We start from the raw sequence: 26,594 nt of genomic DNA on the forward strand, positions 1-26,594 counted from the left end.
ACACCACTTCCGGTTTCCAAAATGACAGCTTGTTGCAGCCCTCCAGAGTTACTAATGAGCTGAACACTGAACATGCCCATTCCATTGTAAGTTTTGGTACATTGCTAAATGGTGTGTATCTCATAACATATCTAGTTGTTTCTGAAATTAGAGAACTTACAAAGGACTTCAATATGCACATTGAATAGTACACTCTTTTTAACTTAAATTTGATTTGTTGGCAGAGGTTCAAGGCAAATTGTATATAAGCTTCTTCCTTCCACCATCTAAGTCAGCATAGCTACATTAATAAAAATGCAATGGGTTTTTTAAAAAAAAATCCATACATGCTTTCAGATTTTTTGTTCCCCAAACAGTCCAGTTCTAGTTGTCTTTTGCAATCTTACGTATTGGTCCAGTGTTTCTCAAAGTGACATGCTGGCAGTGGCTGTCTGTGAGCCACCCACAACAAACTTCCAGGACACTATGCAACTATGGAAGCAAAAAGAAAATACTGCTTTTCTGCTATATGAGGTAGCTTAAGAAGCACTGCTTTACTCCAAGCCATATAAATCCCAACCCACTGGCTTCTTTAAAAAATGGAAAGTTCCTATAGTAAATAACAAAAGGTTTGTCAGGATGTTAAAACCCTGCCATGGGCTTTTACACCAGAATGATGTGACATGTAATGCTTTTGTCTATGTTGTTATCTGCTGTTTTGATATTGGATTGTATGTGGTATGCTGAAGTACAGCTTTGCCTGGCAAAGCCTGCATCAAGGTCATTCCTGTGGGAAGGCTATTAAGGGAGGGGAGGAGAGGCATGAGCTAGGAGGAGTGAATGTTGCGTTTTTAAGGTGAATGAGGGGAAAACCCACTAAATGTTTGACCTGTTTGAGTTTTATTATCCTGTACAAGCTAAAAGGACTCCAGCCCTGACAGGGACTATGGTGTTTTGTGTTTTCTGAACTTATTTATGTATTTATTTCAGTTACTTCTACCCCGCCCTTCTCACCCCCGAGGGGGGACTCAGGGCGGCTTACAAACGAAGGCACAATTCGATGCCTATGTCAATTATACAACATACATAAAAGCAATTTAAACAATTAACAAATTAAAATCATCATAAAGCTGTTTGATGTTTCATCGAGCTTTACTTCAGAAACAGAAGGGCCCGGAAATTATAAGGTTGTACATAAGTTCTATTCTTGTTCTGATCTTTACCTGATCTATCTATCTATATCTATACATATAATGAAAGTCAAAGTTTGTATGCAGCGGACGTGTGGCAGTGTGGCCAGAGTCCCCATGACCCACTCTACATCCTGGTGCACTTTCAAGGAGGACAGACCATGGATGATGGGACTTCAAGTACCTCCACTCCCCAAGAATGCTGCAAAACTCATCTAATGACCAATCAAGACCAAACTTGGTACACAGAGCCCCCGTGTCCCACTCTACATCCTGCTGCAGTTTTGGAGGATGGTTGACCATGGATGATGGGACTTCCAGTACCTTCACTCACATTCTGAGACCTCTGCGAACCTCATTCAATGACTGATCAAGATCAAACTTGGCACATAGACCTCTCATGACCCACTTTACGTCCTGGTGTTGTTTGGAAAAATTTGGAGATGGATGATGGGACTTGCAGTAACTTCACTCACTTTCTGAGACCACTGAGACCCTAATCCAATGACTGATCAAGACCAAACTTAGCACACAGAGCCCCCATAACCCACTCTACATCCTGCTGCAGTTTGAAGGAGGATGTACTTTGGATCATGGGACTTGCAGTACCTTCACTCACTTACTGAAACCACTACCACCCTCAGCCAATGACTGATAAAGACCAAACTTGGCACACAGAGCCCCCATGACCCACTCTATATCCTGCTGCTGTTTGGAGGAGGGTGGACCATGGATGATGGGACTTCAAGTACCTTCACTCACTTCCTGAAAACAATGCAGCCATTATCCAATGACCAATAAAGACCAAACTTGGCATACAGAACCGCCATTACCCACTTTCTCTAATAACCCGGGCAGTGCCGGGTCCCCAAGCTAGTATATAATAAAAGAGAATGTTTATATGTGGGTATGTATGTGGCAGATTTCTGATTGGCTGTCACTTTCACAGGCCACTGTGACCAGCACGGGTGACGTACCTGGACCAAACTTGGCACACATAACCCCCATGACCCCCTTTACAAACTGGTGAGGTTTGGAGGAGGATGGACAAAGGATGATGGGATTTGTAGTACTTTCAAACCCTTCAAGTCCCACAGAGCACTGTGGTTCCCAACAAAGACCGATAAAAACCAAACTTGGCACACATAACCCCCATGACCCCCTTTGTGTCCTGGTGAGGTTTAGGGTAGGACAGACAATGGATGATGGGATTTGTAGTACTTTCCAACACTTCAGTTCCCACAGACCACTGCTGCCTCCAACAAAGACCGATAAAGACCAAACTTGGCACACAGAGCCCCCATGACCCACTCTACATCCTACTGCAGTTTAGAGGAGGGCGGACCATGGATGATGGGACTTGAAGTGCCTCCACTCACTTTCCGAGACCGCTGTGAACCTCATCCAATGACTGATCAAGACAAAATTTGGCACACAGAACCCCTTGACCCACTCTACATCCTGGTGGTGTTTGGAGGAAGATGGCCTACAGATGATGGGACTTGCTGTACCTTCACTCACTTTCTGAGACCACTGCGACCCTGATCAAGACCAAACTTGGCACACAGAGCCCCCATGAGCCATTCTACATCTTGGTGCAATTTGGAGGAGGATGGACCATGGATGATGGGACTTGAAGTACCTTCACTCACATCTTGAGACCGCTGCGACTCTCATCCAATTACTGATCATGACCAAACTTGAGCCACATAAATAACTGAAAAGACCAACCTTGGCACACAATGCCTTTCTCAAATAACCCGGGCACTGCTGGGTCCCTAAGCTAGTTTGAAATAAATAAGCAGAAATTGTGGCCCAATCTGATACATAAAAGCAGGTTTGTGTGAACCTGTTTTTACTTGAATAATATTACCCCAGGATCGTGTCTTAATGTAAAGTTGTGGAATTTGTTGGTAAGGAGATGGATCCTTATGTGCTGTGTGCTGCTATTTTTGTAGCTTACACTATTTAAAAAAATCCAGAAGGAAAACAATTCAGTTGAATGTTTTGTTTGTTATCTTCTCTCCATAAAAGTATGTATGTATATACTCAGTTCTTGTGGGTTTTTTCGGGCTATATGGCCATGTTCTAGAGGCATTTCTCCTGACGTTTCGCCTGCATCTATGGCAAGCATCCTCAGAGGTGAGGTCTGCTGGAGCTGGGAAAAAAAGGGGTTGTATGTATGTATATAGTTTGCTGGTTTGTACCACAAAGACTCCTATATGGCTTCGTGGATCTAGACCAAACTTGGCACATGTATCCTTCATTATCCAACATAAAATAATTGAGGGTTTTGAGCTTTTTAAAAACAAAAAACACCCATTTTGGACCCAGATCAGAGGGAAAGAAAAGGAACAAAGCGGATTGGCTGTGCGTAGGTGAAGTAGCCCTCTGTCATATGACTGAGAAATAAACAGAATAAGACAGATTGGCTGTTACTAGGTGACATGTCTATGAATGAGAAGAAGGGAATAAAGAAAAATTAGGAAGGAAGGAAGGAAGGAAGGAAGGAAGGAAGGGGAAGAAAGAAAAAGGAGGGAAGAAAGGCAGAGAAAGGAAAGGGAAAGGTGCAGGTTCTTACCTACAAAGCCCTGAACGGTTTGAGACCCGCGTGACCGTATTTCTGTGTACGAACCCACACAATCTCTTCGATCATCTGCTCGCGTTCCCACCTCCTTCGCAGGTGCGATTGGTGGGGACGAGGGAGAGGGCCTTCTCGGTGGTAGCCCCTCGACTCTGGAACTCACTTCCCAAGGACATCAGACATGCCCCAACGCTGGCAGTCTTTAGGAGGAGCCTGAAAACATGGTTGTTCCAGTGTGCCTTCCCAGAATAAGGAAAACTTTTAGCAATATGTCCTCGAATGCACTTTACCATTGATTTAGGATTGCCTGCACACCCTCATCTTTCTTGTATACCCTATCCCAGTTATATCCTGCCTTATTCATGTCCAGCATTATTTTTAAAATTTTAAATTATTACATTTGGCCTGGCCAGAGGGTTTTAAATGCTTGTGTGTTATTGTTTATTGTTTATTTTTTGTTTATGAGATTTATATTAACTGTTTTGTATTGATTATTTTGTTATTGCCTTTTTTATTGATGCACTATGGGCTTGGCCTCATGTAAGCTGCACCGAGTCCCTTGGGGAGATGGTATCGGGGTATAAATAAAGTTTTTTATTATTGTTGTTGTTGTTGTTATGGGGAGGGGAGGAAAGAGCAAAAGAAGGGAAGGGGAGAAAGAAAAAGAAGGAAGAAAAAGATGGGTAAAGTATGAGGGTAGGGAATGAAAAAGAGGAAGGAAGAGACACAGGAGAAAGAAAAAAGGAAAGAGAAAGGAAAGAAAGAAGAGAGGGGAAGGTTTATAAGAGAAAGCAGGAAAGAAAAGAAGAAGAGAAAGTGTATGAGGGAAATGAAGGAAGGAAAGCGCCACAAAAACTGCCCACCATTACTAGAACATTGCCATGGAGGCATTGTATCTCACAATGCCTCCATATCTCAGAGCTGGAGAAGGGAGATATGAAGCAGGCAGTGGCCACTCCTACACCTGGGCAATGCTGGCTAGTTCAGTATAAATCCCTCATTACACAAATACAGCAGATGGCAAAGACAGACCGGTAGATGAACATTCATACATAGTCATCATGACTCCAGGTTATATTTCTTGAATATTAGTAAGCAACTCTAGTCCAATTAGTTGTCCATTCATTCTGTTTAGATAGATCCTGCCAATTATTCAGTTTGTATTATCCTAGATAATAGTGTTATCCATAAATGGTTATGTATGTCTATTCTTTCTGAGCTTTCATATAGCTGAAAATCCTACCCCCCACCCCCAATTAATTCTCACTTGTTTGGTGACAGAACAGGGACTGTTTTCTTATATCTCACTTTGCTGTCTGGATTTTTGAAACAACTTAAAGAGTAGAAATATGTCTGATGTCTAAATCACAAACTGTAAAATAGCACAAGTAATAATGAAAACAACCATCTTCAGTCTTCCAAGGTGTTCATTGTTCTTTGTGGCAGCTTTTTAAAAAACATTTATTGAAAACAGCCTTTTCAACACTTGGCCTCTATGCATCGGGGCTGTAACTTGCATCATCCTCAGTCAGTGTCCAGTTAATAGTAATGATGGGAGTTGTAGTCAATATCTAAATGTCTATTCCTAGAAAAGGCTAATCTATAAATGTAGAGAGTTTTCCCTGATGTGTTCTTTGGGTGAGGCATTGTATATACATGGCAAGCTCTGAAGAGAATACCTTCAGCTTTGTGTGCTTTTAGAAGCCCAGTTACCTGGAACAGAGCCTCGCTGGTGGAAGATCATATATGTGAGGCTTTCTGCTTTGATTCAGCAACTAAGTGATTCAGGATTTTATTTAAATGTCACAATCAATTTTCTAAGATTTCCTGACAAGAACTGTCATTTTTGAGATTATGTGAAATGACCGTTGAAACCAGTCCTGAAAAACCACTGGCAGGTATACCAGTTGCAGTTCTAGTGTAGTTGCATAGCCTCCAAGTTGTGTTTTTTTAAAAAAAAAAAAGTTGCACCAACTTGGCTTAATTCTGCACATTTTTGGTCAGGAGAAAAGGAAAATGGTATAGATCTTAGTAGACTTCAAGCTAAACACGAATCAAGAGTTTCAAGATAAATCAAATGAGGTAAAATATTATGGCAAGGTGTGTTAAGTTATTTCTTCAGATGTTGGCAAACTGCAACAGCCAGTATTTCTTACCTGTTGTTGCTGCTGGTGTTATTTATGTCCTGCTTTTCTCTCTTAAACAAGACTCAAATCAGTCATTCAGTCTGCTTATTAAGATAGATGGAATTTGTAGTCCAGAATCATTGAGTATCCTCACTTTAAGACTTAAATAAAAATGGAAAAATAGGGTTTTAAAAAGCCTTTTAATATGACTTCTCATATAAGTGAAATCTATCTGGAATTGTTTTTAACAAAGTATTGTAGCATAATAATAATAATAATAATAATAATAATAAAGCTTTATTTATACCCCTCCACCATCTCCCCAGAGAGGACTCAGGGAGGCTAACATGAGGCCAAGCCCAACAATTACAACAAATCAAAATCAAATGCATAAAGTAAATAATAACATCAAATAAAAATAAATGGCAAACTAATGCAAACATAGGAAATGAAAATAAATAGTAAAACAAGCATGACGGGCAGGGCCAGTTACGAGGAATAAAATTAGGAAATTTAGAAAACCCTGGGTGAGATTGATGAGTGTGTCTGGTGGGAGATTTCAGATGGGACAAGCAATGGAGTGAGTTTCACGAAAAGATGAGATAAAGTCCATCGTGGTCCATGTTGTACTGAGCTGGTCAAAGTATGGGATTTGCCTTCATTCCTCAAAGGCACACCTGAACAGCCAGGTTTTTAGGCTCCTCCTGAAAGCTGCCGGGGTGGGCGCTTGCCTGATCTCTCCGGGTAATGAGTTCCAAAGCCGAGGGGGCCGCCACAGAGAAGGCCCTCTCCTTCGTCCCCACAAGTCGCACTTGTGATGGAGGAGGAAGCGAGAGGAGGGCCTCCTCCAAAGATCAAAGGGGTTGTCCTGGTTCATAGACGAAAATACAGTAACAAAGGTAGGCAGGTCCCAAATCATTCTGGGCTATTTAAGAGATACCCTGCACCTGAATTGGGCCCGGAACACAAATGGCAGCCATTGGAGCTCTTTAAACAGAGAGGTAAACTGCTCCCTGTGATTCACACCAGTTAACAATCTAGCTGCTGATTGTTGTACCAATTGAAGCTTCTAGGCCGTCTTCAAGGGCAGCCCCACGTAGAGTGCATTGCAGTAGTCCAATCAAGAGGTAACTAAAGCATGGACCACCATGGTCAAATCAGATTTCATGAGGTGTCAGTGTCATCTAGGAATTCCTGGAGCTGAGAGGCGACCACCTGCTCTAGCATCTTGCCCAAGAACGAGAGATTAGAGATTGGTCTGTAGTTGTTCAGAACAGTGGGGTCAAGGGAAGCCTTCTTCAGAATTGGTCTTACTACCGCCTGCTTAAGGTAGGACGGAAATTTCCCTTGAGCTAGTGACAGTTAATTATAGAAACAAACCAATCTAGTAACACACCTCTGGCCAGTTTAACCAGCTAGGAAGGGCAAGGGTCCAGAGCACAAGTGGTCGCTCTCACAGCCCCAAGGATCCGACCACGTCATTAGGTTGAACAAGTTGAAATGATAATGCTTCTGTTACCGCCTTTGGTACTATATTTAATCTGGTGTCCAACTCAAGGCATATCTGAGCAACTTTATCTGCAAAATGGTGTGCGAAATCGCGACACTGAGCTGTCGAGTTCTCAGGGACCCCCTCCACCTCAGAAGGGTGGAGGAGCTCCCCAATAACCTGAAACAACTCAGATGGTACTGTTTCTGTGTGTATTTTATTGAAAAATGTCAAATTCATGAATAGATTAGAAAACCTTTGTCCCATTCAACTCTTATGACCATCTTTCATGTTCACATTTGCTTGAAAATTGTTGCTCTCGTTCTCTACCCACACTCTTATTCTTTTGTATTGGGCATTTTTTCCAAAGTTTTTTAATAACGTATTGTCGAAGGCTTTCATGGCCGGAATCCATGGGTTGTTGTAGGTTTTTCCGGGCTATATGGCCATGTTCTGGAGGCAATTGCCTCCAGAACATGGCCATATAGCCTGGAAAAACCTACAACAACCCATTTTTTAATAACATCTGTCAAGTTATTTTAAAAATACCAGAAAAAATAGAATATTTCATGGACCGGAGGATCCCCTTCGGTCTGTGGGACATTTGATGGAGGTTTTACCATCAAATATTCTATTTGAAGGACAATCGACCGTGGCTGAAAGAAAAATAACAAGTTTTTCTCCAACTTCTTTGGCAAAAACAAGCCTGTGTTGCTGGAAGTGAATTTAGCGAGACGACTGAGCATTTCATCAGGGACTGCCCTTTGACCAAAGAGACCTGGCAACAGTTGGCCATCGTATTTGACAGGCCGGACTTGGTGCTCCAAGCTTGGGAGATGATGGCCTTTGGAATAAACCTGGAAACTGGTATTGAGGGGCAATGTCAACACCAAGGAAGGAAGAGGAAGAGGGGACAGCAGGGAGACACTTGGGAGGCCTCTTGGGGTGCTTCTTGGTCAACGACAAGGTTGCTCTACTTGTATGTTCTCCTGGCCCTGGTTTTCCAGAGACGTTGAGAAATACCAACTCAAAACCCAGCAAATGTTACCTCAGGTGTGAATTGGGTAGTAGAGAAAATAGGAGCCCTGAGTAAAACGGAACAAGGCAGGATGCCCTCTAAGCAGTGGAAAAGGTTCTATCCCTAGCTGACAGAGACCACACCTGGGATCACCTGAAGGGTTTTAGGTTATATATATATATATAGACAGATATATTTAATACTGTCAAAGAGGCCACCAGTTTGTAAACGTTTGTAAAGGAGCCACCACTTTGTGAGGACTTACTAAATTGATAACACAACTAATAGCTTGTAATATTGGTCTTTCTTCAATGTGTAGTGTGGCTTAACTTGAAAGTATTTGTAACAGACTTGGCTTTAGAAGAAACCATAACAAGTTTATAGAAGTATAGAAGAAACTTGATGGCTTCAATGTTTCTTAACTCTTAGAGGCACATATCTTCAGAGGTTACCTTTATAACATTTTATAAAACAACTCTTAAGAAGACTATTCCTTTCACTAAACAGGTTTTGAACTTATTTTCCTTCAAAATGTGTTTCCTTCTTTAACAGATTACTTCAGGTACAGCTTATTCTTTCCTTATGTTATTTCTGTTGCAGTAAAGATTCTTATTAGGGTTCTCTCCCCCTTTTGCTCATACACTGGCTAATAATATAAGTCAACTCAACTTATCTAAACTACACAGGCCAAAAAGCCAAAACCTTCCTGATTCTCAAATCAGTAGAATCAGCCTTCCCTGTAGTTTGCTGACTACAGACTAACTGTTTTAAAATGGCTGCCCTGCCAAGTGGCAGTCGGCACCACACCTTTTTCCATGGGAACCCAGCTGAGCTGGCTACCATTCCCCCCAGTTATGCTAGTTTAAATACCCTTTTAAACACCTATCTATAATTACACATAACTGTAGATTAAAACTCACACTTCACCACAAATACAAAAGAAAATTTTGAAAAAATTGATATATATTAACTGAGATATATATGTGTGTGAATTTGCAGTTGTGTTTGTAACTATAACTGTATTTGTAATTGAAACCAAAGAAGAAAGAAAAACTGAAGAAATATTGCAACTGGTTTTGTAACTGTAATGATTTAGAAAATGTAAATGTTGCAAGCATTGTAAGTACTGCAAAACTAAGTATGTTTCATTTGATTGTAATTGTTAGCAAATGTATTTGTAGTACATATTTATTATAATAAAAATTACTTATATCCAGAAGATAGTAAGGGCGACCCCCAATTGAACAAATTCTGCCAAGAAAAAACATGATAGAGTGACTTTAGGGTTACCATAAATCAGAAATGACTTTAAGGTATGCAACATCGAACAACACAATTCTTTCTTTATAATAAGGAAATGAGAGTAAGTGAAATTTGAACACAGGGTGAGCAAAGTCAGTGTGGCCCACATCTGTCATAGAATTAGCAGCAGTATAGCAGCAGGGGAGCCCTCGGTGGTGCAATGGGTTAAACCCTTGTGCCGGCAGGACTGTTGACCGACAGGTCAATGGTTCGAATCTGGGGAGAGCAAATTGAGCTTCCACTGTCAGCTCTAGCTCCTCATGTGGGAACATGAGAGAAGCTTCCCACAAGGACAATAAAGCATCAAACATCCGTGCTTCCCCTGGGCAACATCCTTGCAGATGGCCAATTCTTCCACACCAGAAGTGACTTGCAGTTTCTCAAGTCATTCCTGGCATGAAAAAAACAGCAAAAAAAACCCCTGCAGTTCTGCAGTAGTTGTTCATTGAATTACAATATTAAGATTATATTGCTTATTGAGTTGAGGTATAGGTACTTTTATCTAAGTATGTATTTTTGTCCATTTCTACTCCAAAGGCTGTTCCTAGGTGAAGTTGTCTTCTATGATGTCACTGAGAAAGAAATGTGACATGAGGGGAAGGGAGGGAGGATGGCCAGAGCATTCCTTCTATCCCACTCTTACCTGAAGTACATCTTATGGCAATTTTATAGGGGGCTGTCTTTGTGGCAGTTCTTAAACTCTGAAATTCATTGCAAAAGAATTCCTGGCCATTTCTATTCCATGTGACATTGTAAGTAAACTTGGTCTTCATTGGTTTTGTTGAAGTTTTCTCTGCTTTGCTTTTGCATTTTGTTGTTCTTCTTTGAGCACTATTTCATGAGAAAGCAGGATTTCATGAAATAATTTCTACCACTTATACACATGAAGTGTGTACTAAGCTCTAGTTCATTCTTTCAAGATCAATTCATATGAAAGTATTGAGCTTTAATTTGTCATATAGACTACAGATCTAAAGAAGGTTCTGTGTATGCATACCCACAACGAGATATGTGATACAAACTTGAAGACTTAATGAGATGGAAAGAAGTTAAATTTAAAAGTTTCTGGATACAGTTTGACATGATTGTTTATGCTGAATAATTTGATGAGCCAAGTTGATTAGTTCTAATAATCCTTCAAAACTTGAATGAAATGACTGTTGTTGAACAATAGCAAGTGCAATGACAAATAATTTGACTTCATTTACAGACCTTCTTATTTGTAGGAGAGATTGAATCACAAATAGGAATCTCTTCTACAGATAAAGAAGGATAGGAAATGATAGTGTGTATTGACATAAATTAATTGCTAGCCTAAAATAGGTTTGAAAATTCATCACTATATATATCCAGATGTGCAAAACAGTGAGCTCCCATCATATCTCACAATTAAGAACTCGTCACATCAATTTCACAAACTACTTATTATTTCTTTTCTTCAGAAGTTCCGATGCTTTGCTCGCTCTTAGGATATGCAACAGCTCTAATGATTACAAGCCTATACGACTTTGTCAACAAAACTCCTACTTCTGGCTGGTAATCTAACGTCTAAAATCCTAGTGATTTTGATAATCTCATTGGTGTTTGTGTCTTTTAACAGTTTTTTTTCTTTTTTTCCTCTTCATTCAGAACATGAAATCTTAAACTAAAAGCCAGGATAAGATGTAGTATCATAACTTGCGAGTATTTATATTTCTAAACTATCTCTCACGCAAGTTCACTTCATCAATATGATTTTAGCAGCATGTATGCAGATTAACATAATCATTAATGCTAGAAAGGCAATAGAAATAAATATGCAGAAGTATAATGACATAAAGATACTGTATTGATATCTGACATGTAAATGATGTTTCATTTTTTAGCAGCTGAGTCTGTTTACTCTCACATGTGTTTAGTGTCCCAACCCTGTTCCTTGAAGCAAAATGGAAGGTTGTCTTATTTGCAAAGGGTACAATAATGTCTTGCATACCAGATCTAGGTGTTCATCTACACATTTCATGAGAATATTGCTTTATCTTTATCTCCTGAAATTGGAGCCAGAGGTATTTAGGACAATACTTCGGTTTATTGGACACAAATTATACAGGGCAAGGCACAACTCTTTCTGTGGTTTCATCTTCTTATAACTTAACTTACCCACAGTTGATTATTTATGATTACCTACTCCACTGTAATTACTCTTAACTATTACTCATCCACCATATTTCAACTACATGTTTAAGAATCAGTCTTGGAAAACAGCAAATATGGTAATTGGGGCATTGTGTGAGGACCTCAAAGTTGTATGTGTCTCAGTTATGGATATCAGTATCAGAACTATGTTAGGAGTTTAATCTACTTGTCTTCAATGCTGTGAGGAGGAGCTGAGGAGCCTTCTAATCAAGGTGAAAGAAGAAAGCACAAAAGCTGGGTTGCATCTAAACATAAAAAAACCAAGATTATGGCAACAAGAATGATTGACAACTGGAAAATAGAGGGAGAAAATGTGGAGGCCGTGACAGACTTTGTATTTCTAAGTACAAAGATTACTCCAGATGCAGACTGTGGCCAGGAAATCAGAAGACGCTTACTTCTTGGGAGGAGAGCAATGTCCAATCTCAATAAAATAGTAAAGAGTAGAGACATCACACTGGCAACAAAGATCCGCATAGTCAAAGCCATGGTATTCCCTGTAGTAACCTACGGATGTGAGAGCTGGACCTTAGGGAAGGCTGAGCAAAGGAAGATAGATGCTTTTGAACTGTGGTGTTGGAGGAAAGTTCTGAGAGTGCCTTGGACTGCGAGAAGATCCAACCAGTCCATCCTTCAGGAAATACAGCACGACTGCTCATTGGAGGGAAGGATACTAGAGACGAAGTTGAAGTACTTTGGCCACATCATGAGGAGGCAGCAAAGCCTGGAGAAGACAGTTATGCTGGGGAAGGTGGAGGGTAAAAGGAAGAGGGGCCAACCAAGGGCAAGATGGATGGATGGCATCCTTGAAGTGACTGGACTGACCTTGAATAAGCTGGGGGTGGTGACGGCCGACAGGGAGCTCTGGCGTGGGCTGGTCCATGAGGTCATGAAGAGCCGGAGACGACTGAATGAATGAACAACAACTTCCAATGCTTCTAGTGCTTTGGCATTGTAATGAAATATTAGTCATATACCAGATAGCTCAGGTACATCTCATGTACATGTAAAAGGAATGTAATTGAAGTAGAATGAAAAACACATGCATTCTGCATCCTCATCATATAGGTTTCTAGACCAATACTTCAAAAACTATCTGATGTAGTGAGCTAGCAGTTATTAACTCCAGTGTGCCAGGGATTCATAACATATTTGTACCTTTTTCTACAACTTATTTTACTTTCCTGGAAACTCATCAAAGAACATCAATTAATCATTTGTAGACAGGCACCAGTCCATAGACTAACAGGTTCGAATAGCATTAATTTATAGAAGCATAGAATGAATGAGGAACTATAAAGTATTAAAGTATCATCTGTGTGGAGTAAAAATAGTTTCAGTTGAAATATTTGTGCAAGAGGGTGATTAGTTAAAAGTTGCCAGGAGGTTCCAGTGTATCACTAGAAGTTGGAATCAGGAGAATTTCTGTGCATTTTAATAATATTATTGCTATTGGCATGTTGCTGTTGGCAATTTACCTCTGTAAATATTACAGACCCAAAAATACTCTTTATGTATGCATGATAGGGTTGGTAGGCAAAATAAGCAATAGGACCTATACTTTAATTAGTTCTGAAGAAGAGGTAACTTCAACAGGTGTTGCTTGTTGTGAAGGCAATACCTGTTAAAATTCCCTGTTCTACAAAACGATTAAATGTGCAGGATTTTTCCTTTATTTTTCTTTGCAACCCTGGTGTGTGTATATCTGAAATTTTGAGCAGTGCTTCATGCATCTGATGAAATGGGCTATATGTCAAGACATTTTGTGTTATAATAAATGTGTTAAGTCTTTAAGGTTCTATATATCTTCTTAATATTTTAGGAAATCATTGTCAAGGCATCTGGAAAGAAAAACCCATTAGAGTTCAAAAGACTTAGTTGTGACAGCTGTAAAAAGTCAACCACTAGAGGGTGCTAAAATACTTGCTTCTAAGGGTACAACTAGTCAACTACTATGTTTCTGGTGTGTGGAAACTTAAATTTTAAATAATTTTAAACTATGGACCTTCAGAATAATCCTGCACAAAGTGATATAATAGATATTCTTTTAAAATACTAATATTGACCTGATACAAGTGATTATTTTCAAAATGCAATGTAACCTAGTTGGTTACATTGCATTTTGAAAATAATCACTTGTATCAGGTCAATATTAGTATTTTAAAAGAATATCTATTATATCACTTTGTGCAGGATTATTCTGAAGGTCCATAGTGATAGGCTCCTGAGGCTTCCAGATGTTGTTCCTCTGAGTTGAAGAAAACTAGCTTCCAATCACAAAGAGCTCTGCATTGAGCAGATGGAATAATGACATAAAATCTTTCATTACTACTATTATGCATAAGATGAGCATATATATCATTGTTTTCCAGTGTTTGTGCTAAATAATTTTGACCTGTTGCAATAGGGATATTTAGGAGCAATCATTTTGAATGCCTGGGTTATCAAAGGACCAGCATCTCAATGGAGCCCTTAACCAAATCTGGAAGAGAAGCTATGCAGAGATGCTATGAAACGGTATAATTGAGCTGTCCTATGTAATATCTGTCTCTAAAATCAGTTTGTCACAATAGGCTTAGCAGTTCTATGGAAGCTGAAATCAGGACACATCCATAGCTGACCAAATTATGTTCAGTGGATAATATATATGTGCCTCTACCCACAGTCTCTGTCCTACCTTGTCTAACCAGAACTGGAAAGTATGCCAAGTGTCTATTCTGCTGCCATATTTTAAACTAACTCTATATACTCATTTATAAGTATAGAAATTTTAGTAAAAAATATTGACCCCCCCCCCAAAAAAAACTTGATCAACTTATCAACAGGTCATTGTAAGTCCTGTACTCTAATTATTATCAAAAATAAAGCATCTTCTTCTCTGAGTAGGGAGGCAAAAGGTAAAGACTTAGTACATCCTGGAAGAACCTAAAAGATGCACTGACCCCTCTACTCTCTCCCCATAGGCAAACACCCATTTTCAAGTTTTGCCACAGATTTTTAGTCAGATTGAGGGCTGGCCTTTGATTAGGTCAATCTAAAAAACATTCCAGGTTCTTGATTTTATCCCACTTTAATGTTGTGTTGGCTGTGTTCAAGGTCGTCCTGCTGCAAGGAGAGCCTTTTCCCTAATCCCAGATGAGTAAAACAAGTTTTAATCTCAAACTGCCACATATTTGGCTTCGTCCATTTTGCCCTTAATTCTGACCAGTTTTTTGATCTCCGCAGAAGAAAAATTCTTGCACATCATGATACTGCCAGCAGCATACTTCAACATGGGAGTGTTTTTCTTGAGGCAATGAGCACTGCTATTGAGTGTCTCATATATCTTTTCAATGACTTGTGTTTTGATACAATTTTGTTTCAGCAATGGATTTTCTCTTTCCGTGTTTCAATATAGCCCAGTTTGAAAAATGTTCAGGTCATAGTTGTCCCGTGATGATTTGTGTAATAATAATAATAATAATAATAATAATAATAATTGTATATCTTACCCATCTCTCCCTGTAGTTTGAGGTGGGCCACAGCACAGTTAATAACACACAAATACTTTAAAAATTCTATAACATACATTAAAATTCAATTTCATAAAAGATACTGATCAAAGGATCTCTGTAAGTCTCTTCAGCTCAATCAGAGTAAATATTGGCCTCTTGGTCACTTCTCTGATGAATGCCGTCCTTATCTGGTCTTGAAATTTTGGTGGGCAGCTTCCTCTAGTCAGAATTTTTTTTTTTGTATTTCTTAGTTATTAATTACAAAAACAAAAAAAAATCTGACTAAAGGAAGCTGTCCACCAAAATTACAAGACCAGATAAGGACAATATTAATCAGAGAAGTGACCAAGAGGCCAATGTTTATTTCTTAGTTATGAATTGGAGCCCCCTCCCCTAGTGGCATAGTGGGTTAAAGCACTGGGCTGCTGAGTTTGTTGACTGAAAGGTTGCAGGTTCAATTCCGAGGAGCGGTGTGAGCTTCCGCTGTCAGCCCCAGCTTCTGCCAACCTAGCATAGAATCATAGAATCATAGAATCATAGAGTTGGAAGAGACCTCATGGGCCATCCAGTCCAACCCCCTGCCAAGAAGCAGGAATATTGCATTCAAATCACCCCTGACAAATGGCCATCCAGCCTCTGCTTAAAAGCTTCCAAAGAAGGAGCCTCCACCACACTCCGGGGCAGAGAGTTCCACTGCTGAACGGCTCTCACAGTCAGGAAGTTCTTCCTAATGTTCAGATGGAATCTCCTCTCTTGTAGTTTGAAGCCATTGTTCCGTGTCCTAGTCTCCAAGGAAGCAGAAAACAAGCTTGCTCCCTCCTCCCTGTGGCTTCCTCTCACATATTTATACATGGCTATCATATCTCCTCTCAGCCTTCTCTTCTTCAGGCTAAACATGCCCAGTTCCCTAAGCCGCTCCTCATAGGGCTTGTTCTCCAGACCCTTGATCATTTTAGTCGCCCTCCTCTGGACACTTTCCAGCTTGTCAATATCTCTCTTGAATTGTGGTGCCCAGAATTGGACACAATATTCCAGATGTGGTCTAACCAAAGCAGAATAGAGGGGTAGCATTACTTCCTTAGATCTAGACACTATGCTTCTATTGATGCAGGCCAAAATCCCATTGGCTTTTTTTGCTGCCACATCACATTGTTGGCTCATGTTTAACTTGTTGTCCACGAGGACTCCAAGATCTTTTTCACACGTACTGCTCTCGAGCCAGGCGTCCCCCATTCTGTATCTTTGCATTTCATTTTTTCTGCCAAAGTGGAGTATCTTGCATTTGTCACTGTTGAACTTCATTTTGTTAGTTTTGGCCCATCTCTCTAATCTGTCAAGATCGTTTTGAATTCTGCTCCTGTCCTCTGGACTATTGGCTATCCCTCCCAATTTGGTGTCGTCTGCAAACTTGATGATCATGCCTTCTAGCCCTTCATCTAAGTCATTAATAAAGATGTTGAACAGGACCAGGCCCAGGACGGAGCCCTGCGGCACTCCGCTCGTCACTTCTTTCCAAGATGAAGAGGAAGCATTAGTGAGCACTCTCTGTGTTCGTCCACTTAACCAATTACAGATCCACCTCACCGTAGTTTTGCCTAGCCCACATTGGACTAGTTTCCTTGCCAGAAGGTCATGGGGGACCTTGTCGAAGGCCTTACTGAAATCCAGGTACGCTACATCCACGGCATTCCCCGCATCTACCCAGCTTGTAGCTCTATCGAAGAAAGAGATCAGATTAGTCTGGCATGACTTGTTTTTGATAAATCCATGTTGACTATTAGCGATGACTGCATTTGTTTCTAAGTGTTTGCAGACCGCTTCCTTAACAATCTTTTCCAGAATCTTGCCCGGTATCGACGTGAGGCTGACCGGACGGTAGTTGTTTGGGTCGTCCTTTTTTCCCTTCTTGAAGATTGGGACCACATTGGCCCTCCTCCAATCTGCTGGAACTTCTCCCGTTCTCCAAGAACTCTCAAAAGATGGTTGCCAATGGTTCCGAAATGACTTCCGCTAGTTCCTTCAGTACTCTTGGGTGTAGTTGATCTGGCCCTGGGGACTTGAACTCATTAAGAGCGGCCAGGTATTCCTGGACGACTTCTTTCCCAATTTGGGGTTGGATGTCCTCCAATCCCTCATCCACTCCGTCTTGCTGAGGTTGAAGACTCTCTTTTTGTGAGAAGACCGAGGCAAAGAAGGCATTAAGTAGTTCTGCCTTTTCCCTATCCCCTGTCAGCATTGCCCCATCTTCTCCTCGAAGAGGTCCTATCGCCTCCTTGTTTTTCCTTTTTCTACTGACATAAGAATAGAAGCCCTTTTTATTGTTTTTAATGTCACTGGCAAGTCTGAGCTCGTTTTTTGCTTTAGCTTTGCGGACCTTTTCCCTACAGGTGTTGGCTATTTGTTTGAATTCTTCTTTGGTGATTTCTCCCTTTTTCCACTTCTTGTGCATGTCTCTTTTGTGTCTTAGCACAGTTAGAAGTTCTTTGGACATCCATTCTGGCTTCTTTGCACTTGTCCTATTTTTTCTCTTTGTTGGCACGGTTTGCAATTGCGCCTTGAGTATTTCACTCTTGAGAAATTCCCATCCATCCGTAGCTCCCTTGTCTTTTAGTATCTGTGTCCACGGAATGCTGCTCAGCATTTCCTTCATTTTTTGGAAATCAGCTCTCCTAAATTCCAAAATGCGGGTTTGACTTGTCTTAGTTTCGGCCTTCCTTTGTACCTCAAATTGCAGGAGCACATGGTCACTTGCCCCTAAGGATCCTACCACTTCGACCACATCGATCAGGTCCTCCGCATTTGTTAGGATGAGATCAAGAGTAGCCAATTCCCTTGTTGCCTCTTCTACCTTCTGGACCATGAAATTGTCTGCAAGGCAAGCGAGGAATTTGTTGGACCTTGTACTCTTGGCCGAGTTTGTTTTCCAGCAAATATCGGGATAGTTGAAATCGCCCATGACTACTACATCTCTTTTCTGTGCCTGTTTGGTCAACTGTTGGCAGAAGACTTCATCAAGATCTTCCTCCTGGCTTGGGGGTCTGTAGTAGACGCCTACAACGACATCTTTTTGAGTCCCAGTTCCCTTGATTCTTATCCAGATGATTTCAAGCTGGTTTCCCAGATTGCTGTCTTGAATTTCTTCTGCAGCATAAGAGTTTTTGACATATAAGGCTACTCCGCCTCCTCTCCCCTTTGTTCGGTTTCTGTGAAAGAGGTTATACCCCTCGATATCTACATTCCAGCGATAGGAGTCATCCCACCAGGTTTCAGTGATGGCGATGATATCATATTTGTGGTGTTGTGCTAGAAGTTGGAGTTCGTCTTGTTTATTTCCCATGCTCTGTGCATTAGTGTAAAGACATGTGAGCCCCTGGGATCTTCCCTTGGCAATTCAAAAACATGCAAATGTGAATAGATCAATAGGTACTGCTCTGGTGGGAAGATAACGGCGTTCCATGCAGTCATGCCGGCCACATGACCTTGGAGGTGTCTACGGACAACGCCGACTCTTCAGCTTAGAAATGGAGGTGAGCACCACACCTCAGAGTCGGACACGATTGGACTTAATGTCAGGAGGAAACCTTTACCTTTTACCTTTTAGTTATGAATTACTTTGGGGGGCAGTAATCTTTATGGGATATCTTTGGAACTCAATCCTGGGTGGTGCTATCAGTGTTGCAGCAAAAAGCATTAAAAGATTTATCTAACATTTATATTTTTCTCTAATTTCTAGCACTCACACATGGGTAGTTTTGTACTTGCTCAGAGCCTTAGAAATATCTAGATGCAGTGGTTCCCAACCTTTTCGACTCATGGAGTCCTTTTTAGAATCAATTTCTATAGTAGAGAGACCCTTAGGGATCGGTGATGACTCACATACCAGGAAAGAGAGTGCTTCATGCTCCTTCTGACACTTGTGCCATAGGTTCACCACCACTGTCCTAGACCTTGGCTTTTCTGCCTCATAGTTGGATTTCTGGACTCTGGACTTGGATTCTTTGTACTCTTGCTTCGGACCTTGTTTGTATTCCTGGCTTTGACTTCTGGACCGTGACAGTTGAATTCCCTACTTTGATTTTGTTTATATGCCTGACTTCCTTGCTTGACTTCTGAATTCCATTTGTATTCCTGGTTATCTGACCTTTGATTCCCGGTTATCTGACCCTAACAATTGAACTCCTGGCATTTGACTATTGGGCTTTTACTTTGGCTATTGTTTGTAGTTGTTCCTGACCTGACTCTCTACTCTTTGGCTTGTCTTCACATAGTCTCGGCATAGTTTCATCATTCTTGGTATGTGTTTGGCAATTCTGTTATCTGGGCCAGATCATGAAAGACAGGATTTTAGTTTGCTTTATAAACAAAATAAGATTTTTGCTTATTTTGATTTTGTTTAAATAAACCTCAGCAATGATACTGGGACCATTCACACAGCACCCATATACCTATTGGTGATGTTTCTGTGTTCACAGTTTACAGCTTCCTACACAAAATGTACAGTTTGATCAATATAATTAATACATTGTGTTCCACTGTGTTTCTTCATCAATGAGTTACACATATATTCATAGCCCTTTTTTACTGCTTCCTAATTGTGGATCCTGATTCCAAATAGAACCAATCCCCTTAGCTCAGTGTTGAGGACACAAAAAATGACAGCAGTAAAAGGTTTTTGAAAACCATCTCAGCATTTCTATGAATCTGTTATGCAGTGTTTACAGGGGACTGTGCAGAAAATGCTTCAGTTGTCCTTCATGAAAAAGAAAACCAATCTGTTTAGCAAGCCTTGTAAATGCTGATTTATTACCTGTTAATGTTTTACTTTTACATTTATTTTGTATTTCTATACACCCAAGGTCATAAAAAAATTCTGTCAGAAAGGGGTCATGAGTGGGAAAAGTTGTAATTGTGAACATTTTGGAGGATCATACGATTCCTGTCTCTCTTCTAGATGTTATAAAACAACTTATAATAACAACATTTGCACAATTCTTCAAAAAATACATTCAACAACACCATATCAGCACACTCTTCTTTAAATCAACAGTTTGAGGTTTTCTTTTAAATTACTTAGGTTTAAATCATTCCACTCTGGTAAACAGGGAGTTTTGTACTTCTCACAGACAGGTCACTATTATACAAGTTACCAATTAGCAATCCTTGATGTGTTTGTCTTTCTCTTGCAGAATATATTCATTGAAAGTGAATCTACTAAGACTGTGGGGAGAAGAGTCCTGGTTTGGAGTCTGGACTGTTATATCTGTTACTCTAAGACTGAGAAGGACTTTGCAACACCCCCTAGAACTGGATTTTCACCCTAGTTTGGCAGCTTTGCTGCTCACTTAAATACTGATGAATGAAGACCCCCTTTGGAAAGGCACCAGGTCAGCGATCCAGAGCTGATGCAGGTAGGTAAATAAATTCATTCCTCAAGTGGATGAGAAATATTGGTTGCTGTAGATCTGCACATATTTATTTCTGGATCCATATGAAGCACTGTATTCACATTATTTCACTCTGAAATACTTCCACTGTTTACAAATAAATTTGTTTTATTCATAAAATTCTCATCCTCTTCTTTTTTGTTGACATGATGCTGTTCCTCACTTCGTTTTCATACACAGGTTAAAATGCTATAGAATCTGCATATTGCCTTTAGCGTTACTCCATCTCTAATTATGTTTGTTTGTTTTTCCCCCAAAAAATCTTTATAAGTAAAATTTGTCAACATTCCTGCAGTGATATATCCACTGCTTGTACTAGTCTATGTCTAAATAATGCTTCATTTTTCCAAAACAGAGTTTGAAGTATGTTTTCACTTTCTGTCAAATTAGAAATCTGAGCTTTTTAATTATAAGAGAAACGAAAAGAGCAAAGTATAATACAAGACAAGCCATCATACATCCAGAACATCAATTAAAACTATTAAAATAATGTGCTTACAAGAACATTTAAAATTACTTTTTCCAGAGAATCACCTGGTCCCCTGAGGTGCATGGAAACAATTATTCTAAATACCAAACATACTAAAGGGTTACCATACTTCTGTAAAAGAGTAATTGTTTATATAGTCACAGTCCATGCCTTGCTGCTGTTAAAAATAGTTGATTAATGTCTGGGTACAGTTGCTTATCTCACTCAAATTGGGGGAAATCACTTTTTTCTTCATGGTCTCTGTGAATGCACACATGTGGAGTGTCTGCACCTGCGCGGGTACCAACGGAGACTTCTCTAGTTTAAATTTTTCAAGTTTTGGCGGTAACGCTGCCCAGTCCCCGGCAGGGCATAAAAGGCGCCCCGCACGCATGCTCCGCAGTATCTGTTTTTCCGCTGCAAGGCTCACTTCGGAACTTGTAGCGATGTCCACAACTTGATTTAAGCACTGTACGCAGTGTTCGAGGAAAATGCCGGATTCCGACAAGCACTCTTTGTGCCTTCTTTGCCTCGGCAAGACTCACATTGCTGCTTCTTGCCGGCATTGCCAGGCCTTTACAGGCCAGTATCGTAAAAATCGAGCGCATTGACTACAATACTTGCTGTATCTCAACCATCGACCTTGGCAACAGTGACCTCTCGACCATCGACCTCGGCAACAGCATCAACATCAACTTCGGCACCGGGGGTGCCATCCACTTCGACTGCCCAGCCTGTGACTCGCCTGACTAAGGCCTCCAAGGCCCCACAGAAGAAGCCTCACTCGACGATGTCCAGCACGTCGAAGGCTTCGAGGCCGGCCAGACAGGCCAAAAAGACATGCACGGTGACTACCGAAATGGCACACCTCCAAGGCGGTGACTGACCCGGTCTTCAAGCGGGTCCAAGCTGAAACACCACCAACCCCGCTGCTGCCTTTCCTGCCGTACCTCCTTGACGTTATTCAAGCTTTGTGGAAGACCCCATCGTCTATTCCCCCCACTTCCAAGAAGATTGAGGCCTGGTACCATATGGACGACCAAGACCTAGAGTGACTCAAACACCACCCGGACCTGAACTCGGTGGTCGTTAAGGCAGCACAGGCATTCGGGAGGCAATCTTCCACCCTGTCTGACCGAGGGGAAAAGATTTGATGCCGTCGGCAGAAAACTATATTCTGGTTCCCTCCTCCTGGCCAGGATGGCAAACTACGGCGCTTGCATGCGTGCACACCAGCAAATCCTCTGGGAGAAAGCCCTTCCCTTCTTCCAACGGATGTTGGAGGAAGACAGTTCGCTACTGTCTACCCTTGCCCAAGAGGCAAATTCGCTGGTGCATCACCAGATGCAGATGGCCAAACATATGGGCGATATAGCGGGGAAGATTATTGCCCATGCGGTTGCCATCAGGAAGCATGCCTGGCTCCGATCTTCAGGCCTATCAACCTCCTCAAGGCAAGTGATCGAGGACCTCCCTTTCGATGCCCTGGGCCTCTTCAATGCAGGCACTAATGACAAATTAAAAACTAATCAGGATTTTAAGATCCTGGCATCCAAGTGCGAGATAGAGAATCAGTCCCAAGCGCAGAGAACAAGGTGGTTCCAGTACACCAGGCGTTGAAATGGTCTCCTGTACCAATAGTACTCGTACTGTCAAACTCTTCACCCACTGCCGGACACGCAGCAGCAGACCCAGCAACATCAAGAGCCCCAGCATCGATGGTTCCATCAGCAGCAGCAATGCCCTAGGGCTCGCCAAGCTTCAGGCAGCAACCATCACTGGTGCCGGGTTTGACGTCCCTCCAGACGATACTGTCTTGTCGTTCATTACAAGTGCCACTACCATGCCCACTCCCACAGCTCCTGCCTTCCAGCCCCAACCTCGACATCCGCCTTTCAGCGACTGGCTTGCGCATTTCATCGATGCATGGCGACTCATCACCTCAGATGCATGGGTGCTAAAGATTGTAGAAGAAGGCTATGCGTTAGAGTTTGAAGAGCTTCCCCCAACTGGTCGAATCGTCGATACCGAGCCCTCCTTACCAATTTTGTCAGAGGTCGACACACTTCTGCAAAAAGGAGCAATCTCCCCCTTCCCCGACTGCTGGAAAGAGCAGGCCTTTTTCTCACGCTACTTCACCGTCCCCAAACCGGATGGTTCCCTCTGCCCGATCCTCGATATGAGAGATCTCAACTCCTTTATCTAGGCCCAATAGTTCAGAATGGTGATGGTGTTGTGCACACGCCTGCTCCTCCGGCCGGAGGACTTCTTTGCATCCATCGACCTTCGAGACGCATATTTTCACGTGTCGATAAGACACAGACGCTTCCTGACCTTTCGAGTTGCAGGCCAGACTTATGTGTTCAACATGCTTCCGTTCGGCCCGGTGACGGCCCCAAGGACCTTTACAAAATGTATGTTGGTAGTGGCAGCATACCTCAAAAGGCAAAAAATCTGAATTTTTCCATATCTAGATTATTGGTTTCTGGCGGCACACTCGCCAATATTTCTAAAGACTCAAATCCACACGACTCTCCCTCCTTGAGAGCCTCAGTCTCCAGTTGAACAAACAAAAGTCGCACTTGGCTCCAACGGTCCATAAAGTTCATTGGCACCATGTTCGATTCGCTGACTCAGTCGGTGTACCTTCCCGAAGCAAGGTTTCGGGCTCCGATGCATTCAAACCCGTGTAGTAACGGCCAAGCAGGTTCAGATCCTCCTAGGTCACATGGCGTCGACGGTGATGGTAACTCCGCTGGCAAGGCTGCAGTTTCGACCTCTGCAAAGGTGATTTCTCGACCACTTCAACCCAATCACAGATCACAGTGCGAAGCGTCTCACCATCCCGTTGGCTGTAAGAAGGTCCCTGAGATGGTGGACACGGTTGCATCAATGTTCACCTGGGGATGCCACACAGGAGAACTCTCCATCCAAGACCTCTGGTCGGCTGAGGAGAGATTATGCCATATCAACTATCTGGAGCTCCTAGCGATCTTCAAATCCCTGAAAGCCTTTGTCCCTTTGGTTACGGGCAAGATCCTCACTGACAACATGGTAGCCATGTACTATGTGAACAAACAGGGCAGAACGGGGTCCAGGAAACTGCTGGCCCTTTCATTGACTCTCTGGGACTGATGTGTAACCAGGTCGATATCGCTTACGGCGCTACATCTCCCAGGTTCTCTGAATGTTGAGGCGGATTCTCTGAGTCGCACTTGATCATCGTCTCACGAATGGAAGTTGAACCCGCAAGTGTTGGTCCTTCTCTTCAAAGACTGGGGATGGCCAAACTTTGATCTCTTCATGTCTTCTGTGAATGCCCAACTTCCTCATTTTGGTGCCCGTCTTCCACCGGGTGCAGTACCAGGGTGCCTCGGAGATGCATTTCTTCTCGACTGGTCAAAGGGTCTCTTCTATGCCTTCCCACCCTTTCCGCTCATCTCCAGGGTGATCAAGAAGATCCAGGCAGCGCAGGCCAACTGCATCGTAATAGCTCTTGCATGGCCGCGACAGGCATGGTATCCGGTCCTCCTGCAGCTCTCGGGCAGTCAGTATCAACAGCTCCCTCCCCGCCAGGACCTTCTGTCAAGGGAAGAAGGACTGCTTCTCCATCCCGACGTTCTGTCCCTCCATCTCTTGGCCTGGAGGATCCAGTTCTGAGTTCGCTGTGTCCAGATGTGCAGTCCAACCTCACTGCTGCCCACAAACCGTCAACAAAGAGGTCATATGCCGCTTGCTTCGCCAGATTTCGGGACTTCCTTCGGGAGAAAGAAATTCGAGAGTTCCCGCCTTCGATACGGCAGTTCTTCAATTTTTACTTTCCTTTACTGAGCGGGGCCTATTGCTCTCGTCGTTGAAGTCACATCTTGCTGCCATTTCGTGGCATGTCCAGCAGAGAGGAGGGACCTCTCTCTTCCGTGACGCCTTCGTGCCATCCCTTCTGAAGGGATACAACAACCCAGTTTGCTGTTCTTGAGGCTTTTTGTGGCCTCGTTACCGTGAGTCAACTGTAACGTTTATTCTCATACAAATGTGAATGAGTGTGTTTATACTGTGATAACAGCCTTTTGGCCAAGGAGGATCATGAACTCCTGTGTTATGGACGTTTTGTCCCTTTTTCATGTGCTGCTGTTTTTGATACTTCAATAAAATTGTTTGGTCCTTCATAAAGGGGTCGGTTTGTTCTTCCTGCCTCCGGGACCTTAGCTTGCTAGTCTCCACATGCATGCATGAAACCACGAAGAAAAATGGTAGGTTACATACCTGTGACCATCTTTCTTTTAGTGGTGCTCTGTGAATTCACACAAACCCGCCCAGCCTCCCCTCTAACAAACCTCTGCCTTTCTCGCTACCTTGCCACGTAGGAACTGCGGAGCATGCGCGAGGGGCACCTTTTATGCCCTGCCGTGGACTGGGCGGGGTTACCGCCAAAACTTGAAATGTTTAAACTAGAGAAGTTTCTGTTGGTACCCACGCAGGCGCAGACACTCCACATGTGTGAATTCACAGAGTACCACTCGAAGAAAGATGGTCACAGGTATGTAACCTACCAATTGCTTATATGCTGGCTTTTCATTTAAGACGTAAAGTATATGTCATGACATCAAAAACAAGGCACCATATAGTGGGGAACCAATCTCTACCTCCATACCAGCATATTGGAGATGTAGTTGATGATTTATCTTGGAAGGAGTACTATTCCATCTTTCAAGTACTTCATGGCTTATGTTAGGCAAAGAAAAATGTACTTGTGGGGTAATGTATAATTTGCCCCATTGTTTATCTGTTATATTCTTATTATTCTTAAATCTGGCTCCCACACAGTTTTACATCAACCCTCATCTACATTCAAAACTGATATATGTGCAAAATCTGACCATTGATTACATTCTGAGGCTAAAGTGGAGTAAGCAGATAAGATTCCTCTTTCTTAATACACATTGTTTGCAAAACTGACACTTATATTATTTGAAACCAAGTGGTTCGCAGCCTCTGGAGCTTAATTGTCAAGAGTTTTGGTTTGTCTCTTAGTGGATATTAAAATGTATCTGCAACTTTGATATCATGTTTGTGCTGATTTGCAAATCAAGTAGCCTTCCAAAAGTCTGTATAATTTAGTGTTGTGTTCCACATTAGTTCAACTGAGTTGAACCTTGGTTCAGTTTTGATAAGCCCAACAGGAAAAAAAGTTACCAATTCTCAGAGTTGGAAATTGATATAGTTTCTCCTTCCAGATGATTGAGTGATTTCTGCAGCTTGAAGCTTGTAAAGCATAGGTGAATATCTCCCTTGAGGAGTAAAAGACTAAAAATTTGATGTCCTGG

At 41.9% G+C, this 26,594-nt stretch overlaps 1 protein-coding gene across 1 annotated transcript in view; it reads left to right on the forward strand.

Annotated features, from left to right (window-relative positions):
- Nucleotides 1-26,594, forward strand: part of SPIN1 (spindlin 1) — a 47,169-nt gene that overhangs the window by 11,046 nt on the left and 9,529 nt on the right. Inside the window, exon 2 of the mRNA XM_060762042.2 lies at nucleotides 20,544-20,765. Within this exon, the coding sequence (XP_060618025.1) occupies nucleotides 20,714-20,765 (52 nt within the window). The 5' untranslated portion in view covers nucleotides 20,544-20,713. The remainder of the gene's footprint in view (nucleotides 1-20,543; nucleotides 20,766-26,594) is intronic.

This window comes from Anolis sagrei, chromosome 2 (assembly GCF_037176765.1).
Source record: "Anolis sagrei isolate rAnoSag1 chromosome 2, rAnoSag1.mat, whole genome shotgun sequence".
NCBI lineage: Eukaryota > Metazoa > Chordata > Lepidosauria > Squamata > Dactyloidae > Anolis > Anolis sagrei.